General features: G+C 42.5%; 1 protein-coding gene across 1 annotated transcript in view; it reads left to right on the forward strand.

The window, feature by feature from the left end:
• The window catches only part of EXOC4 (exocyst complex component 4), a gene marked incomplete at its 3' end in the record, with an annotated part of 138,113 nt that extends 118,840 nt beyond the window's left edge, over positions 1-19,273 (forward strand). The window contains exon 10 of the mRNA XM_026052457.1: positions 19,177-19,273. Coding sequence (XP_025908242.1) covers positions 19,177-19,273 — 97 coding nt within the window. The remainder of the gene's footprint in view (positions 1-19,176) is intronic.
• Between the last annotated feature and the right edge of the window lie 352 nt (positions 19,274-19,625).

Raw genomic sequence — 19,625 nt, forward strand, 5'->3', positions numbered from 1 at the left:
GTTCATAGCTGGCGTGTCACAATAGTTGTCAAAGAAAACCCAGTCATGTTATCAAAAATCCCTGCTGGCTTGGAAAGATGTTGTAATGAAGTTCTGCAGGAACAGGATTTAGTACTGCAATTAATTGCCATTAAAATATACTAAACACACAAACACGGGACTGGAGGGGATGCTCATGTTACCCAGTTTTGTGCTCTGTTACTACAGTTGATGAAGCACACAAGTGGAGGAACATATTCATCCAGTTGGTTTGCATTTGTCCTTCAACGAGAAGTGGTCCAGAACATCACTGCTTTGACATTTGCAGACATTACTGTGATCTCCTATCTGGCTTTTATCGTGGTCAAGTTACATTTCATGTTTTAAATATTAAGTAATTTCTTCTCTTCCTTGGTGTTTGCTTCCCTGTTTTTTTTTTCTTTAATTATGCAGACTACTCATTTTCTCAAGCAAGATGTGCTGTTCCTTCTCCTGGCATCCTGACAGCCTTTCTGTGTGGGTTTGGTTCCTCCTCCTCCTCTTTGAATTACTATTCCAGATGATGTCTCACAAGTTACTTAAATTATCTCCATGTTCCCCTCCTATCCTTACTGGTGCTAGTTCCTCTGTTGCCTCTTTATTCACATTTGCTTCTATGGCTGCGTCCTCCGGGTGTCTCCTTGTTCTTCTGTGATGGACCAATAGGCCTGCATTTGTCCTTAGATATTTCAAGCTGTTCAGTCCCCACCTGGTGACCAGAACTGCTGGTACCTAAGTGCATTTTCAGTATCCAATATCAGCTTATACTCTGCTCCTCTGGTTTTCAAGGGGAGCTTTGTCCAGTTCTCCTGTGTGTTAGCATAATACCTTCCACCTCTGCTTTCATCAGCAACTGGTCTTCATCAGCATCTGCTCTTGCACGTTACCTTTTGTGTAGCTGTGCTTAACGAATAGGTAAGAAGAGTTGCTAAACTGATCCTTAAGAAATGTTCTTTACAGCCTCTATCCAATCCAGTAGTTCTTCTTTTAGCATAAATGACCATTGTTTCCCCTTCAGTTCATTATCCACCCCGCAATCTTGTTATCACTGTTCATCTTTTCCACCTTGGTAGTTTCTCTGATGACTGTGTTATTATCATGCTTTATTATATCCATCAACTCCATTGAAAGTATATTTTAAGAAAAATGATTATTTGAGGAACAGGAATAATGAAGCTCGACTTCCTTCACGTTTGGATCCTTTGTTCTACCCAGATCCCCTTCTCAGACCCTCCATCACCATAACCTCAGCCGTTGTTTTTGCCCTTCTCAGCAGAGCTGATACCTTCTCCAGAGCAGGATATGTTCCTTTGCCAAATAATCAATGAGAACTCCAACTTTGGGTGAGATTTTTTATTACAGGTTTGTTACGTGTAAGACAAAATCAAATCTAATATTAAAGGCTAATTGGTCATACTGATTGTATGCCTAGTCTGTTGCCTTCACTCTTGAAATTATGATGAAAAGATGGATCAACATAGAGGTAGTTATGGTTGAAGAGGACAGAAAATACTCTTTACAGAGGCTTTAAAACCACCATCTCTCTACTGTCTTCAGAAAAAGAAATAAGGAGAAGATGAAGGACATTCAAATAGAAAAAATACTGGATATGAAAGACTTTTTGTGTGTGTGTGTCAAAGATGTACGAAAAAACAGTAGCTTGAAGCTAAAGTGAGATAGATTCAAGCTAGATGGTGTCTTTAACAGTAAGCGGAGTTAGAGCTACAGCAAAGCTTTAAGGGAAAGGCAGGCTTTTTTGGATCGTGCCTGGAGGCTAGCTAGATATTTAGCTAAAAACAGGGTATTGAGTAAAACTGAACAATCTCTTGTAAATACGGGGCCAGACTAAGTGGTCTAGTGATCCCTTGCAGCCCTAAGCTCTCTGAATCCATTCAGCCTCCTGAATTTCCATTAGGAAGGGCCAGAGATGTTTGTGATGTTGGGGTTTGTAACTGATTTAAGAGTCGTTCTGTCATGTGCTGTGATTTTTCTTTTCTTCCACTACACAGTAGCTCAGAGCAGTGAGATGATACTTAAAAGCAGCGGGGAATATCTGCACTCTTCATTCTTCCCATGGGAAGATGTGACAGTTCTCCATCACTGATGCCCTTTTTGGAGCTCATCAGTGAGACCCCTCGGCGTTTCCAAAGTCCTTGCAGCAGGTCCACGCTGAATTTCTAATGGAAATGGCTCATAGTACTTAGCAGCTTTGCTGCTCCTCAAGTGGCTTCCCAAAAGCGCTGTCAGCTCAGCCCAAGTTCTCATTGCCACCACCTTCAAAATCTGCAGAGAACTGGGGATGGGACAATAACATATCTGTGATCATCTATAAAATGTGACACCCACCTTGAGGAGCACTGGGAGATGGCCAGTAGATTTTAGCAGGTAGTTGCTACCTCTCCACCACTCACCTGCTCAAGTGGACCCGTCCCATTGCTCCCAAAAACAATCTGCTTTCCTCCTCCTCAGCTTGATTTCTCTTGGCAGCCAGCCTGGATGCAGTTGACAGATTATGTCTGAGAAGGGCTTCAGTAATTGCTCGTTCTGCTCAAGCTATTGACTATGTCAATGACAGATGGTCACGCTGAATGTTTAAAGCGTTCGGGACCTCTGGATGATCCTTCGATTGCTGAGCACCAAACTTTGCCAACATTCCTGTCATCTATTAGGAGAAGAATTTAAAATATTTCTGTGAATACTATTTTTTCCCAGACACTTAAGGCCTGCGTCTCTGAGTTTGTACTTTTCCTGAAACATTCTCTTTTGGTTTTCTTTTTCTCTTCTTTTTAAAGAAAGTCTCAAGATGTTAGTACAGACTGGCATAAGTAAGTGCCAACTGCTCCTGCAGACTTGCTAGCAAATTTATTTTTGCCTGGGAATGGCACATATGGCCCAGAATGGAAATATTAGGGTCTGTAGACATTGTGAGGGCTGGCAGATAATGCCGTAGAAGAAATAGTATTTGAGTTAGTCATAAATTTCATCTTTATTTTTATTGCTGGGAAGAATTCTTTTATTTTTTTTCCCCTCCAAAGTGACGATCTTCAGCCCTCACTGCCCTGTGACAACTCTAGAGCTGTAAAAAGGAGGCATCAGGAAAATAGCCATTTATTTATGACATCCTTTTAATGCAGTTTAGTAGCTGTGAAGAGGGTAAGCCAGCTTATGTGACCACTCTGAATTTTGTGGACCACTAACTGCCTACAAACCTTGGTTTTACGTGGGTTGGCTGACTCAAAGTGAAAACTTGGCAGTCTCCTGCTACAGAGCAGTGCATCATGTTTTACAAGACTCATAAAACCAACCTTAAACGGAGATATACCCGCTCTTAGACACTTATTTCTATCTTTTTTTCTTACAGGTGCTTTGAAATATCCAACATTTCTGTCAGGTCTCATCTCGATCCCACAAAATCAGAAAGCAAAATACCATCTTCTTGAGCTCTGATGGTTTTGTAAGGATTTCATCACGCACCTCTTCTTTCAGTGAGATCAATGAGGTGACCTTGTTGTCAAGTTTCCCCACAATGTACAACCAGATTCATCTACCATTCCTGCATGTCCATAAAATAAGGTACCTTCTGCTTGTCAGGAGGCCCTGAGCATCTTAGAAACACATCCAGGTTCTAGCAAAGAGTCCCTGCGGTGGCAGTGGCAGCACCAGCCAGCTAGCAGGGAGCAGGATGGGCAGATCTTTCCCACTGCTGATATTTCTGTTCTGCAAAGCGTTGCTATAATAATCTCCAGCGACTTCCTCACCGTGGATCAGATTGGTGAGTTCGTTCAGTTAACGCATGCAGCAAAGTGGCTTAAAATGAGTGTCTTGCTGTTGCAAGCAATTCCGATGGCTGTCTGCATAATTGTCATGTCTGCGGATGCGGGAAGGCGAGGGAGATGATTGCATCCACCAGGCACGTTTAAAGGAGCGCAGGTTGTTTGGAAGATCTAGAGGGAGGGGATTGACGCAGCTAGGATGCATTTAAATCAAATCAGAAAATTAATCAGCATCTTGTTACGGTTGCGTCGTACGTTAGACTTAATTGGGGGGAAAAAATTGTAACAGATGTAGGAATTTGGAGGAATAACTCGATATGGATGGACTATGTCGTGCATCAGGGAGCAGGCCAGAGGATGGGTGAGTTTATCGCTGTCGGGACCATCGTGAGGTGAGAGATGGAGGTGGCCTCAAAGCTGAAGACAGCTCTGGCCAGGGCACCCTGGCAGCTCTCGCTGTTCTCTGACTCATCATCCGTGTTTGTGAGTGTGTGTTTGGAGTTTGGGTCTTTTTAAGAGTCATTTAGCTCTCTCTCCACCTGATTTTATAGATGAATAATGTTGCTTCTGGACATTCTTTGCTTGGGATTTCCAGGATGCAGTTTTTTTAATTTTTTTTTTCATTTGGTAAGAAACTGTTGTGTCAAGTGGAAGTCATTTTTCTCCATCTCTCCCCTATATTTTTGTTTTTATTTTTTATTTGCTTGATGCTAATATTTGTGAATGAAGGACTTAGGTTTCAAAATGGCTTTTAAATGAGCGTTTGGATCCAAAATGGGATACTTAAATCAGCAACTACTGCAGATCCTGCAGACTTACTTTAGCATGTCTAGTTCCAGCCTGGAACTTGCTAAAGTAAGTCTGCAGGTGGGAAAGCTGAGGATTTGTGTGCTCCTCTTCTGCAGCTTCCTCGGTACCTTTTGGGATACCTTTCTTTTGGTGCATCTGCACGGTAGTGTAGATGTGCTCCAAGCCACTTCTGCTCAGATTCTGTAGATAAAATGCTGAGTAAATCAGCTGAGTAGTTTCATTGCTTTCTGCAAGACTCACATATGTGATAGGATTATCAAAGATAATACTAGCCTTCAAGGGAGGAACTGATGTGTATAAAAATACCCATTTTGAAAAAAAAAACCTCATTACAGGTGTCGAAGTGACATTGTGGGGGAGAGCTGCTATTGCAGCTCTAATTAGGACAGCGAAACCAGCCTTTCTGATGCTCCCCAGGAAATGTTGGAGCCTGCCAACTTCAGTAGCTCGTGCAGACGTTGGCAAGAAACGCTCAGAAACGCAACGGCTGTTGGCCTCTTTCCACGGTGTCGTTTTTAGGCATCTTTGGATTGGAGTATATCTGAGAGCTCTGTTAAGGCCACTGCAATCCCGCTCTGCAAAGTGACTGTTATTTCTCTAAATGACTTGATCTGCTCCTTGGGATCATCGATTAGGGACTTAATGGGCTCTGCCATAAAGCAAAGCTTCTAGCAATAGCTGTTTCATTTCAATATTCTGCTCATTTTGTCTTTAAGATAGTTGGAGACATTGATTAATTTTTGAAATTTAGAGGGAGATATTCATCTGGCTTCCCTGGCATCATCACCAATGGCTCTCATGCTCAACCCACCTCTGACAAGTCAAGTGACACCCAACTGAGGTTGAAAAACAGAATGCTTCAGATTTTTAACAATTTGCATCAGCTTTAAAACTTGCATCTAGTGGCAAAATGGTTTTCTGTAGAAAATACTCTACATTGGAAGGTCACATTCAGGTGAGTCAAGGGGTAACATGCGTGTAAGTACTTTTAAAGTCAACCTTCCTCCAAGCTCTCCACTGGTGTGGAGCAGATGCTCCCTTTCCACAGCAGTCCTGAATTTCACTAGATGATCTGTTAATAAGTGAACTTGCTTGATTTTGAGTGCAGAAGTGGTTTTCGACCATTGCTTGAGTTTTTTGGCAATGCTGATAGATTTTTGTCAGGGGGAAAGGTTGCCTTCTGTCAGCAGTTGTCTGCTCCTATCTACCATCACAAATTGTCCTTCCCCATCACTTGGAATCTCCAATTCTGTACAGGATTATATTAAGCAAAAGGAGAAGTTGTGGTTGCCACTTTTGTCAAACATTGCTTATGTTTAATTGGGCATCTGCATCGTGATGTCCTTCACTGACCTCCAAGACTTTCTTGTTACGTTGTTCTTCAGAAATATTCTCATGATTGGTTTTCTTTAGGGTGATAGCGATGGCCACCGTGGTGGTGGTGAGGAAATAACGAAGCTGGGTAACCTTTGGCACCACCATAATAGAAAAAGGATGAAATTCAGTAGCGTTAAATGCAAGGTCATGTGCCTGGGGATTAATAAGAGAAATTTCAGCTTTCAACAACGAGCTAATCAATTGGAAATGACAGAGAAGAGCTCCTATGGGTTGATTACAGAACGACTGCGAGCTGCCAAGGTGTTGCAGCTCCGAGAAAGGCAAATGCAACCCAGCAGAGATTGGGAAGTGTTAATGGCAGTGTACAAGCTCTGATTAGGTGTCCTCTGAAATCCTGGATGCGGTTTCTGGCCACCCATATTGAGGAGGGGAGTGAAAAAGACTATTTCCCCTTGAGCAGAAGTTGCCTGCAAGGAGATCCAACTGCTTCAAAAGGCATCAGGCACCCGAGGGAGCAATTGGCTGAAGTCCGGTGTTGCCATATGGACAGATAGGAATAGGCTGGCTAAAAATAAATTTAATCTGGAAGTTGGAAAGAGGGTTTTAACAAGTAGAGAAATGAGGTCTTCAATAGAGAAGACCTGAAACTATTTGCATATATGAACTCGAGATAGGAAGTATTTGAGCTTGAGCTAGTTATGAAGGAGATTTTCAGATTTATCAGCTGAAGGGTGAAYCTGATGATCTTGGAAGTCCCTTTCAGGCTTTTTTTGTCCTCATTTGGCATGTGTCAGGTTTTTTAGTGTGGTTTGTATTTAAATAATGACACTTCAAAGCAGTTCCTGGGAAGAACAACCCAAAGTTYTCACTTGTTGGTCATAACTTTCGCAAGCAGCTCATGCTGTGGTCTGTCACAGAAACCAATATGTTTTTGTTGTTACTGGAACATTTGTAAAGTCTGAGAAATGATGAAATCTTTAATAACTTTGTGCCTGCTTGAGTTCTCCTGGGCTTGTGCTAAGTAGCAGGTGTTTGAGATGCTGTTGAAGTGAACTTGGAAACAGAAGATGTATCATACCAAAAAAAAAAAACAAAAACAAAAACAAAAACAAAACCCAAAGCAAATAAAACATTCTCCAAAACCACCAAAATCAAGAGAGGGAGATTTTTTTGAACTAGTCTGTAATTGCTGTGCCTGTAACTTGGAAAATGCTGTTCACATTCAAGAGTGTGAGTCTGGAAGGAAGGAGGAAGAAAAAAACCCAAAGAACCAAGATTATATAAATAATGAAAGAGCTAAAAATGCCTTGGTTTTGTAATGTAGATGAAGGCAAGGTGTCATGACAGGAACACATTTACATATTAAAGTTATTTAATCACCATATCTTGCCCTCTAAAGAAGTTACGCGATCATGAATATTCATGTGATCAATTAAAATATTAATGGCAGACTGAGAATCTGGTTTTCAGTCTCTGAACTTCCGTAAATAATTTTATTTACAGAGAATAAAGAGAGTGGAGGTTGGAAAGTCTCTGCCTTTTTGCTTTCGGGATGTCACACGTTGAACTTCTTGAAGGTTTTGGATGGGATCTCCTGTAGGGTGTGATCTCTGGTAGGGTGTGATCTCTGGTAGGGTGTGAGTGGAGTCTTGCAGATACTTCTGCTCAAATCCCAGGTGGGTTCCTACCTCCAACCAGAGCTGCATGGTCCTTTCATGACCATGGGCTCTCATGGCAGATCCTGGTGGCAGGTGACCTCTTCCAGTGACCAGGTCCAGTCTGTTCAGCTGCAGCTTCTTGCAACTCTTGGCCTCTTCTGATGACATTCAGCAGCTTCAGTTGTCCTCATGTCATGTGTTCTTCTGTGCTGTGACAATGTGTGTGCTTTGGTGTCCTCAAAGAACTTAACCCACAGCCTTCTTCTTGACTTGAGATTAAGGAAACTGAAGTTTTAAGTGATATATAAATGTACGAGATCATAGGCAACGAATAAATATTTCCAGCTAGTTAATAGTTCTAAAGAAAGAAATAAAARTMTCAACATGGTAAAACACWRCAGTTGCTCYAAATTATCCAGCTAACCCCTCCAGCTATCTTGTCTAATAATTCCAATTTGTAATGACTCTCTAATGAAGACCAATTCCTTGAAAGCAGAATAACCAGAGCAGGAGGGTTTTTGATTTATTTTTAGTTCTTGATTTTTTTTTTTATTTTTGGTGGAAGAAAGACCTTGCTTCCCTCCTGCCATTCACATTTTGTGTTATGTGCATGTATGGTGCTCACAGAAGGCCGACATTGTTCTCCTCCCTGAATTCCCTTTGATGGAGGCATTGCTAGTGGTGCCAGGTGGCAGGAGAGGTCCAACGGATGAGATCCTTCTTCTCAACTGGACGTGGAAGAACAATGCTGAACTTGAGAAACTCTAAGGTCACCATTCAGGTTGGGCCCAATTTAATATACAAGCTCTAGACTTCTCTGATAAAAAAAGATATATTCTAACGTTTGTTTCTGAAGCTTCTTTTCCTAAGGGTTTACATGAGAAAAAGCTGTGTTTTCATGGGTAGAAACAGGTGGTTTTGATGGTCTGCCCTGCTCTGAGCTGCCTGGAGACCTCAGCAGAGCTTGGCACCCGAGCTGATATCCCACTGCCTCCGGTGACATCTGCATGAACTTGTCCGTCCAGAAGAAATAATGTTCAGCCCCTCAACCAGTGCTTCAGCAAGAGCTTGCCCTTTTTTAAGGGCTTTATTACACAAGCAGACTGAAAARCATAGTGTTTCATACAAATGTGCTGGCTAGTTGCACGTGCTTCTAGTTCTCATATCTTGTTTTTATAGCGTTGTGGCTTAGGGTGGAGTTGTGGAGGAGAACTCGGTATCCACGAGCAACCTCTGAGTTTCATCAGTGAGAACCTGACAGTGACACCACAGGGAAACGACCTGGTCCTACCACAGAAGAGGCAGGAAAGGTGGCACAAGTGGGTAGCAGTGGAAGGCGCTGAGATATCTTGAAGCATCTCTCTGATGAAATTCAGGAGAGAAAAGATGATATTAGCACGTAAAGAGTTAAATGAAATCCCTGACAGCAAAGGCATGAGGCTGCCCAGACAGTCCTGCTTTTGTTTTGAACTTTAAAAAAACAWCAGTCTGATTAGTTGGAGCAGGTTTTCCCTGGGGGAAGACCATGGAGTRTARTTCCATTACAAAATATAGTGCTTGGAGATGAACTGAAGTTAGTCTATTTTTTTTTCTTCTTTTCTCCCTCCACYCTAAGGGATTTGACATTTCTGTTTCTTGACATTTCTCTCATTGTGAGACTCGTTTCTTTGTGCTTTTTTTTTTCCTCCTTTTTTTGCTCCCTGGTGAAATTGTAACTGTCTCCTTGAAGCCCGGGATGCCTTTTCTGGAGGGTAAAGCTGGTAATGTTAGTTCAACAAGCAGATGGCTGTGAAGGCAGCAACGCGGCAGCGCTTAAATGTGTAGCACTGAGACGTGATCCATTGCAAAAGTAATAATAACAAAAACGTCCCTTAAACATGGAGCCTTTTAAAAGTGCCATTAGGAAAGCAAGTTATACAGCAAAAAAAAGATGAAGAAATAAGAACAGGTTTCTCAGTACTCTGGCTTAGGGTGTGTTAAGCGTGTCAAACGCAGGAGCTGAGCACGTTTTATTCCTGTAGCCCATTATTTTAAGAATAATGGATGTTTGTATGATTTTTTTTCCCCCTGATTTCAGCCATTTCCCTCCTGCTTTTTTCTGCAGCCTTCGAGGCAAGAGGTGCCTTGGCAAGTCACCCTTTCCCATGCCCTGCGAGGTATCTTTGTGAGGAGCAGGCTGGATATTTCCCCCTTCATCCACGGTGCTCCTGCAAAAGACCCCTCTGGCTGGAGACCAGTAGCAGGCAGCATTTGCAGCGCTGCATTTGTTTCAAGTCATTAGGTACCAGTAATCCCAGATCTGCAGGTAAAGCTCAGCCTTACCTGTTTTGCCCATAGCATGCAGCTTTATGAAGCCTGGTTTTGCCAGGAAACCTATTTTCCCCTTTTCTGGGGAGTTAGTTCTTCRTAGTCCTTTGGTGGAGGTGGGAGAGTAAATCCAGGGCTATCCATAGCCTTGGTGATAGAGGCTGAAACCGAGTGGTTCCCAGACATGATCTGGTTGCTCCTAATACTTCATCTACTCCAGGACTCCTACATAGTTTTCAAATGCATCCAGGGCCACCTGCAGCGAGAGGCATGATCTTCCAATTCCAAATCTTCAATTTTCATTGCATGGATAAAAAAAAATCACTGGAAAACCGATCCTCAGCCATGCAGCAGTCTGGAACTTGGCAGCTCTTGCAGTGGAAAAACCTGGGCTCCCTCCAGACACTGCCGCCGTCGGATGCGGATTCCTCTTGACGAGGAGGAGCTTTCAAAGTAACTTGTCTGGCTTTTTGAAGCGGAGAGGTGAGGACCACAGCAGAGGGGCACCTCTGAACTCCAGACTCTCGCGCTCCTTTCAGATGCAGAACAACTTACATCTATTTTTAAAGAGCGGACAGTGGATCTTCCACACTTCACTGCTACATGGAGCCTTAAGTTTCATGTCTTAAGTTGCGTGTCTAGGAAAAGAGTCTTAAGTTTCATGTCTACAAAAACATATGGAAACATCCATGGACAGGACTGGTCATTCTTCCTCCTTGGACTTGCATTAGATTCAGCATGATTCCGACATCCTCACTCTCATGAAATTATTAAAGTTTCCCAGTTATCTTAGTGCTAGCACTGGCCTTGATTAAGCACAGTTTTAGGGTAACATCCTCAAATAACAGCAGTTTCAACCCCCTGGCTGCGTTTGAAAGAGTTTGGATTAAAGAGCTGGCTGTTTTCCTGCCATTGCTGATGTCTAGAGTTGCCCTCCATTTCACTGGCACTTGAGTTGGGTGACGGCTCCTCACGGGGCCCTGTTGATGTCAGGGACGGCCTCCAGAGCCAAACCATGTGCCATGAAAATGCAAGAAGTAAAAGAAAAGGAGCAAAACTAACCCAGGATTCCAGTCCCACTGAATCGGATGCTTTTGAAAGTCTAATTCATCTTTGATTGGATTTCAGGCGAAACAAAGCGAGGAGGATGAGGAGGCAGCGGACCCCGTCGCAAGGAGATTACGGATGAGCAGGTTGAGAAATGCTGCCTGACAGGGCGTCCTCGGCGCGGTTTGTGCACTGGTGTGGACGAGCTGCTCGAGCTCCCCCGGGGAACCCCCCCGTCATTAGCGGGGCTCCTTCTGCATATTGCTGGAAAACGAATTAATTCGCGACGGAGGAGGACGGCGCGGTGGCGGAGACCCGAGTCGGGTCTGTTCGGCCGCGTCTCCGCTTGACGGCTTTGCAGCGTTGTCAAGACTTGTCAAAAGATTGGCAAATGTATCTTCATTAGGGCTGAGACATCGTTAGTGCGGAGAAAGGATAGGGCAGCTTTCTTGTACGGCGCTACCAGCATTAAAGCATCAGTTCCAGTCACGGATGGATTCCACATCCTCCAAATTTCCTTTTTTTCTTCTGTAAAGAATAGCTGGGCCTCGTTGCACATGCATATATATTTTTAAAGTATTCTGCATTTGTTTGTTTGTATAATATCTTCTTGCAGAAGACTGTGCAACACTTCATGTTGTTTTTAGTCTCATTATATCTAGTAACAGCCACAGTTTGGTCCTGCTTTAGAAGCGGGTGAGCAAAGGTGCAGCCTTGTCCCAAGTCATCCTGTTCATTGAAGGCCTGGGCAGGGATCTGTAACTGTAACTCCTAGTTCCTACATCTAAAATGGCCATGAGGTTTCAAGTATTAAAAAGGAAAATGAAATTTGGGAGGCTTTCGAGACGAGATTTAAGCAGTTTGTGAGAATATCAAACAATAACTGACTATGTGTCGCCACGGATCTTTGTCTTATTTCACTTGCTCTCTCTGTTTGCTCTCTTTTTTCCTCCCGACGCTAAAACTGAATAGAAAACATGTCAGGAATATAAAAAATTCAGACGGGGGCTGTTTGCTGCTGCAGGAGATAAGATAAAGAATGAAAGCTCTGAGAAGGAAATAGCTGCAGACTGAAGGCAGTGTGTAAGTAATCACAGTTCATTAGCTTGAGCATGTTTACCGGCTTGGGCTGAGGATTTATGCTGCAGCCCTGCTTTGGAAGAGCTTACATCTGCACGCCGTAGTTCTGGGGAAACGGGCAAAATTTGTAAATATGCAAGCTGACAAATGCATTAATCAAAATGCCTGCTGCTGAGCCTTGGCGTAAGAAAAGGAGGAGGAAGAAAAGTTGGAGTTTTAAGGGAATTTTGCAGCTGAAAGGAGGCTTTGCATATGTGGCTGACACGCTGATCGAATGATAAAGTAGAGTTAAATTGAACCTCAACCTTTTGTACAGCCTGTGAGAGTGAAGGCACGCTGCAGTTTTTCAAGGCAGATGGAGTGTGAGCAACTAATAAATCAGGTTTTGAAACATTAAAGAGCAACTTATTTAAATGCATATGGTGTTGGATCTCAGACACGAGAGCATAGGAGAAAGTAAAAGGATTGGGCATGGGAACATCAGCAGAACAATGTCTGTGCAGCAGCTACGTGACTGCAAGAACCCGTTTCTTGTAGTAAAATTTGAGCTAGTGCTCAGGGTTTTAGGTCAGTCCCATCAACTTTCCATGTAATGCAGAAGATGAGTCTAAGCAGTGAGCTTCCAAGCAAGAAGAAGACTTTTGCTGTTCCTTTTGCTCCACCCATAGGGTTTCTCAAATTGCTTTAAAAGGGAAGGCTAAAATTTCTATTTCGCTCCTCAGCTTGAGCAAATGAACTGTGGAGACCTCTGTGAGGACCATAATAGAGTCAAGACTGGAATCCAGGTCTGCAGCTAAGCACTGCTGTTAAACTCAGGATGAGGTGTCGATTGCATGAGGCTCATAAGCTGCCCATTGGTTTCTGGCTTGGTTTTGGAGGTGTTGATAGCCATCTATATCCTCATGGATGGCAACTCTACACCTGTACCAAATAAGTCACTCTCCTGTTGTCATCATAGTCTGTGAGAGTGAACTCCCTTTGAGTGGAGAGAGGCCTTATGCAACAGCATCGTCTCCCTTGCCTTTGGAAATCACTTCTCCTTCACTGTGGTGTGAAGCCAGGTTTGCTCTCTGAATATTAACGTGAGCTACAGCACTCATCCCTTCCTTCCTAGTTTTAGGGTTATAGAAGACAGGTTTAGAAGAGGGCCAGAGAAGAATATGGTGATGCCCTGGGACTTGTCTGCTCTGAAAATTTGCTAAGGTCTTTGACTGAAGCTGTCTGGAGCTTATCAGGTCCTGACTGTCTTGTTCCCAACTACGAAGCAGAAGGTTGATGTGTGTTTGGGGAGCTCTGGTCTCTGGCTCTGTCATAATCCCCCAGGCAGACGAGCCTTGTTCCATGAGACAAACTCAGCTTGATGTCGAGGAACCTTGACTTTCTGCAAAATATTTGTTGTTGTCCAGTGAAAGCTTGTTATGTTGGAAAGCTGCCCTGCAAAGCCACGTTGTAGCTCCCAACTTGTAGCTTCTGGGAGAGCTGCTAAGGTTTTTCACAGGTAAGAAGCTATGTCAGAAAGGAAATGGATTCCATAACGCTGAAGGACGGCCGGCCTTTTGCTGACATCTCCTCATTTTTCCGCTTTATTTCCACCCCTCTGTTAAAGAAGAAAAGTATTTACACACTAAGAGAGCAATTCTGCTTGGTCACAACAGTGTTGGTGTCTCTTCTGCAGAGCTTAGTGCCTGTGACAAGTGATGGACACACTGGAAGGCAGAAGAACTCAGCTGCCCTCGTGACATTAATCATCTCGGGGCTCTTTTCCTGGTGTCACAAAGGACTTGCCCCAAGGACCATCAGCCAGTATTTTACAAGTAGTTAGCCCCTAATTCCCATTGATTTCTCATCTCTTCTAGTGCCAATGTTGTCTTCCCACTGATCGCCATTAATAAAACCTGAAGGCTTCAAAGATGGTGCTTGTTTGAGGAAAAAAAAAAGTGGAAGGAACTTGGAAATGTAAAGGGTTTGGGGTCACAGAAGGAAAACTGAACTTGTCCTTTGCTAACATGGGGGAGCAGAGCAAATCAGGAGGGTTCCCCTCCAGTAGCTAATGGTGCTTGGTCTATTTGGGTGGTTGTGGTTTCTGTCAAGACGTGATGATGACTCCCTACATGGTTGCAAAATGGATTTATTTGCTACCAAGCACAGGGAAAAATCTTTGTTTCCGCTGGGATTTTAGGTGTGTCAGGGTTGAAGCTCAAATGCTTTAAGACAGGTACAGCACTGAAGCAGTTAAGTAGGTAGCGTGGTACTGTGCTCTGCAGTGACACTGTAGAAAACAAAATGAGTATAAGAAATGTCATGTTTTTAAAGTACTCTTATTAGCCTGAGAGCTTTCGCTGCTTTGTTCTTGTATTAAAAAAAAACACTTTACTGCTTACTATGAGAAGATTGAGTTTAAAATGGACTGATTTTAAAAGAGCCTCCTACAGGATGCTGAACTGCCTCCTTGCTGACTTCTTCACATCCTTCAAGGAATGGATGGGAGTGAGGAGCGTGCAGTTCCTCTTCAAATATGATATTGAAGAGAAGAACTTCCATATCAATCTCAGGCGTTTATAGGGAAAGTTATTTCAACAAAAAACTAACTAGAGAAGAATAGTGTTAACTTCTTTGGATGCTTTTCCCACCCAATGGGTTTTTCTTATTTTAGTGGTAGAGAAGCTGTCTCTACAAATGAGGAAATTGGGGCATATGTCTCAGTATGATGGTCTTTGTTACAAATGAGGATCATACTTTTTTCTATGGGCTTGGCAGCCCTGATAAGGAGAGACAACTAATATAAGCTTAATTACAGAGCTACGGGCTAGGGGGGCTGTCCTTCAGCTTGCAGTGTTGCCCAAGGATTTGTCCTTAAATGAGAAGAGAAGACTTGTGTGATGAGAGGTAAATAACTTAAAGCCTGTCTTTGTTACTGTGTCTGTATACAAAATATGTATTTGCAAAACACACAGACTCTGCTTATCTTTAGCATTTCTGTAATGTGTTTCAGTATGTTTTCCATTATCTGAGTACAGATACGCTGGAAATAAGCGTGGACAACTTCGAACTTGAGTTCTATCATTGCAGAAAGAGTTTCTGAACACTTGAAAAAAAAATAATAAAAATGTAAGAATAACAAAATCTTTTCGATTCAGATTGGCTTTTAATATTTGTGTTTGCTTAGTGGGTCAGCACAACATAATCTGCCCATGGAATGGAATGACTTGATCAAGAGGAAATTTCAGAGTGTTGTCAAAGAGTTTGTAATATGATTTACCATCTTCTTCCTTTGCTCTTTGTTTAATAGAAATATATTTCTTCCTTCTTTATGACTTTTGCTGCATGGAACAAGACACTGTTTGTTGTCTTTCCCTTCCCTGCAGGGTTCAGAAGGTCCCTTGTGTTTCTCTGGCACAGGACAACTTGCCAGTCCTAGGTGAACCCAACCACCTTGACCCATCCACTTCTCCGTGTGTAGAGACCAGGGTGGTAGCAGTGAACGTGGGAGACGGTGGTGAAAGTTTCTCCCTAGATAGGAGTAGACAGAATGGAAACATAGAAGCACTGTTGCTGTTAGTTTAGGTTTGAAATTCGTGCATGGATTCTCACTTTCTTGGTAGTCTTATGTTTTTTTCATACCACAGTGTGACATTTCAGGCTCTATTTCAGAAATGTGCTAAACGTTGCTAATGGACCCATCATTGACTCCCACTCACAGTGGCATCGAGGCGGGCGCCCTTCTCTGCTAGCACAGCACGAGGATATCATTAGCAATGACAAATGTCTCTTCACCTCAAGTTTTTCTTTTTTTTTTTTTTTTTGTCTCATAATTTATGACTAGTCCGATTAAATCAGCAAGCTGGAGCTGCTGAGAAGGAGCTGCTACAACAATAGTCCTTTGTGAGAGCCATGAAACACGTAGGCTGGGGTTTTTTTTTCCCCCCTTTCTAGTGGTATGAAATGTGGCTATTGCAAGTTTTGCCTTTAATTAAAAAAAAAATCAAGCTGAACAAGACAGTTGTGTTGTGTGGTGGTGCTGAAGCAACAGTGTCCACTCGATCCAAGTGGTCCTTGGAGGAGGGCTGTGTATGTGGCAGTGTTGGACATTGGTATGGGTGTACATGAGATGGGAGAGGATGTAAGGATGGTCATAGATCCAGTGCTTATAGTTAGCTGTCATGGCAGTGAAGTTGAGTTAAAGTCCTCAGGACTCACTGAGAATTAGGCCCTACAGCTCCCATTTCTCATGGTGGAGATAGTTTTCTGTCCACTTTTTGAGGCTTTCATGGCGTGGTGCTGACACAACACTTGCAGCAATTTGATGTCTGCTTGTTTGGTCCAGAGACTCTGCAAACTGAGGGGAAAGGGAAGAGAGAGGGTTTTCCCTCTTCCTTCATCTCCTACCTCTGCTTCTCTGGAGCTGGGAGGGAGTCATTGGGTTCCTTCTTTGCAGACTGGATGAATAATCATGTCACCTTACCAGAAGAGCTCTTGATAAGAATCAATAAGGATGCTCATCCTTTTTTTGTTGATTTTGGAGATGCCTGTTGGGTCTCCAAGCACAGAACTTGATCTCAGGTATCACCTGCATATGAGGTTGGCCAACAGAGATACACATTTGAGACCTTTGCAAGGTCAAGCAAGGTCTTCACTCAAGGTTGTCAAGTTTCTATACAAGCAAAGCCATTGTAGGTCTCTCTTGCTCCAGCCTGAGCTTTTCTCCTCTCGGTATCATTGCAAACTTCTGCTCTGAGTGTTTTGGTCAATGACAGCAATGCTTGACCGCGTTATTCTTAATGTCAGGCAAGAGCAGCTTAGCTGAGGACCCGAGAGACCTAAAGACAATAGATCACAGCGGCTGATATTAGAAACAACTGTTATCATGTTGTGTTGCTATACACAGAGGATCACTGGGAAAGAAGTTTATTTTTCAAAGTAAGATATTTTGCTGCAAACAAAATTACTTTTCCTTGTAGTTTCTAGCCTTGTGCAGAGCATTTATTATTATTAATTGAAAGCGAAGCACAGAAAAGATGCAAAAAGCATGTTTTTCTCATAGCGCTGGTGTCGTCCTCTTCCCAAATCTTGCATAATGTGGTCGAGAAGGCAAGACAGATTGTTTCATTCCTTGCTCCGGAGTTCATCCCAGTCAATAATATTGATTAGTGCAGGGTGACTTGGTATAACAAGAATAACACCCTGTCCTTAATTTGAGCCTGTATTTCCCAGTTCGTGCTCAGTGGTTCATGCTTGGATGAATTCTTCAATAAGTCAGTCAGCGACAGACCTCACTGGAAATTGGACTGACATTAATAGGGGAAATGAATAATTTTCTTTTCCTACTAGTTGTCTTTAATTTTTTTCCCCCACCTTTGAATTTTGTCACACTGTGACATTTTAAACTTGAACTGAACCCCAAATTTCTATTATTTTTTAAGGGTGACCTCTTTCTCATTACATTTGACAAAGATTTAGAAACTCATTCCCAGATGTTTCTTGGCACTTAGACAATCCTTTTATTGCTATAAAAAGTGTGAAATAGTTCCATGTCCTGATTGTACATGTGGTGGATAGTGTAGGTACAAGCATCCGTGGCTCATATGGGTCGTTCCTCTCTAACCATCTTCTGAATCCAGACATGCAGAAAGGTCTTGTGATAGGGGGGAACTGCATCTGAAATATATTTCCAATGTGTCTGTATGGAAATATCTGGAGGGACAGCATCAGATGTGCAAGATTCAGTGTCCTTAGGCTTTGTTCTATGTCAATCCTTAGGCTTTGTTCTGGGCTTGCAAACAGAAGGATCAAGGAGATGAAGTCATGCAAGAGCTTTTTTTTATTTATTGGTCATTGCCAAAGGCCATATACTTCACTTTGGAAAAAAGATTGGAGTCGCTCGTTGCTTCTGATCATCTCTTCACTTTTTCCAACTCAAGGCGTTCTCCTTATTTTAAAGTACTTAGTTGTCAGGGTCAAAAAATTGATCTCTTGGTAGTGTTTTGCTTGCAAGTTCTTTGCCTCTCCCCTGACTATAAAGCTATTGTAATAATGTGATTAGGTCCTGTATTTATTATTAATCAATCATTAGTGGAGAGTTCACGTGCCAAACAAAAATGACTTAGACACTGCTCTTGCCCAAGTTCATGTATTTATTTTTAACCCCCTCAAAAGCCATTGATATGGTTAATTGCCAGGTTAATTTGGCAGGTACTGTCGGGAAGATGCTCTGCACTTTGTGTCTAGGGGCATGGCCAAATACACAGGCGTGTTACTGGCCAAATTGCTCCTGATTTCTAAATCAGATTGTTTTTTTCTGATACTTGCTGAAGTGAGCAGACTGTCTTTGCAAGGACACTTTCTTGTGGAAGGATAACACGTGGGCTTAATGACAATTAAAAAGAACCTGACTTCCAAGGAAGCAAAGGGTAGCATTGTCCATTAGAGGTGCAAGTATCTTCTGCCAAGCAAACTTCCATGAATACTCTTAAAACTCTTCCCAAGCATCGTGTACTTAAAAATAAGTATTGTCCACATCGACAGGACCTTGTCCTTCAGCTTGGGTTGTATTCTTGGGCTTTTGAGCTTGATTTAAGCATGTGCCTGTGAAAGTTGAGAGCTATGCAGCTCAGATTTGGGCTCATTGAGGGCTGTTAAAGTCATTTTAGCGTCATGCTGGATGTTCCCATCTGTTGATGGGGTGATGCTCAGAAGAAGTATGAAGTTCAAATCTTACAGTGATATCTGAACATCTCACGTTGGTGAGGTGGGTGTTTTGTTGACACCTTGTAGATAGTAAATTGAACCTCGGACCAACCAGAATAGTGTTTAATGCAGCTAGAAAACTCTTCCCCAACCCAAACTGGGTTCTGTGCCCTAGGGAGTCTTCACTTAATCTGCTTAGTCTTTCTGTTAGTCTTTCTGTTGCTAACTGGAAAGAAGAACCTAATGCATCATATAAATATTAACTATATTATTCCTACTACATTAGAAAAGCTTCTTCTGAATACAAGAGGAGAAACGTTTTTATCTTCAGGTTAATTACTGGTCTTTCACCAGGAATGAAGCATTTACAGACAGACCATAATGTTTAATTATCGCTTATTATGTAAAAATCAATGCACGTTCAGGTTTTATGACACGATTTGTTTTATATTCTTTTCAAGGAGGACCAGATGATAATTTAATTGAAGGTGGCGGATCCAAGTTCGTTTGCAAACCGGGAGCCAGGAACATTACGATCATCTTTCATCCTCTGCTCAGGTAAGGCTTCCTCCTTATTTCTATAAATGTAAATAATTGGAAGCAACCTATTTCATAGCATATGAAATAGGTTCATGTGTGCACACCTGTATTTTGGGGAGGTTGACCTAAAACTGGTCTTCACGTGTAAAAAGCCATCGTTAGATGAGGTTGTTGCTGATGTCTCCTTCAGAACTCACCGTCGGCCCAGGTATGATCTCTTGCCTACCTGACCAACAAACAATGCAATTTATTATTGACCCAAAAATTCTTTGCTACCTGTCACCCCTTGTTCCTTGTGGTTGTTTGTGACTCCTCGGGATTAAAAGACATGGTCAAAAAGCACCTTAGTTCATCTGCGAAACCCAGGTTG

The sequence above is a fragment of the Nothoprocta perdicaria genome, unplaced genomic scaffold, assembly GCF_003342845.1.
Source record: "Nothoprocta perdicaria isolate Ctin4 unplaced genomic scaffold, notPer1 scaffold_89, whole genome shotgun sequence".
NCBI lineage: Eukaryota > Metazoa > Chordata > Aves > Tinamiformes > Tinamidae > Nothoprocta > Nothoprocta perdicaria.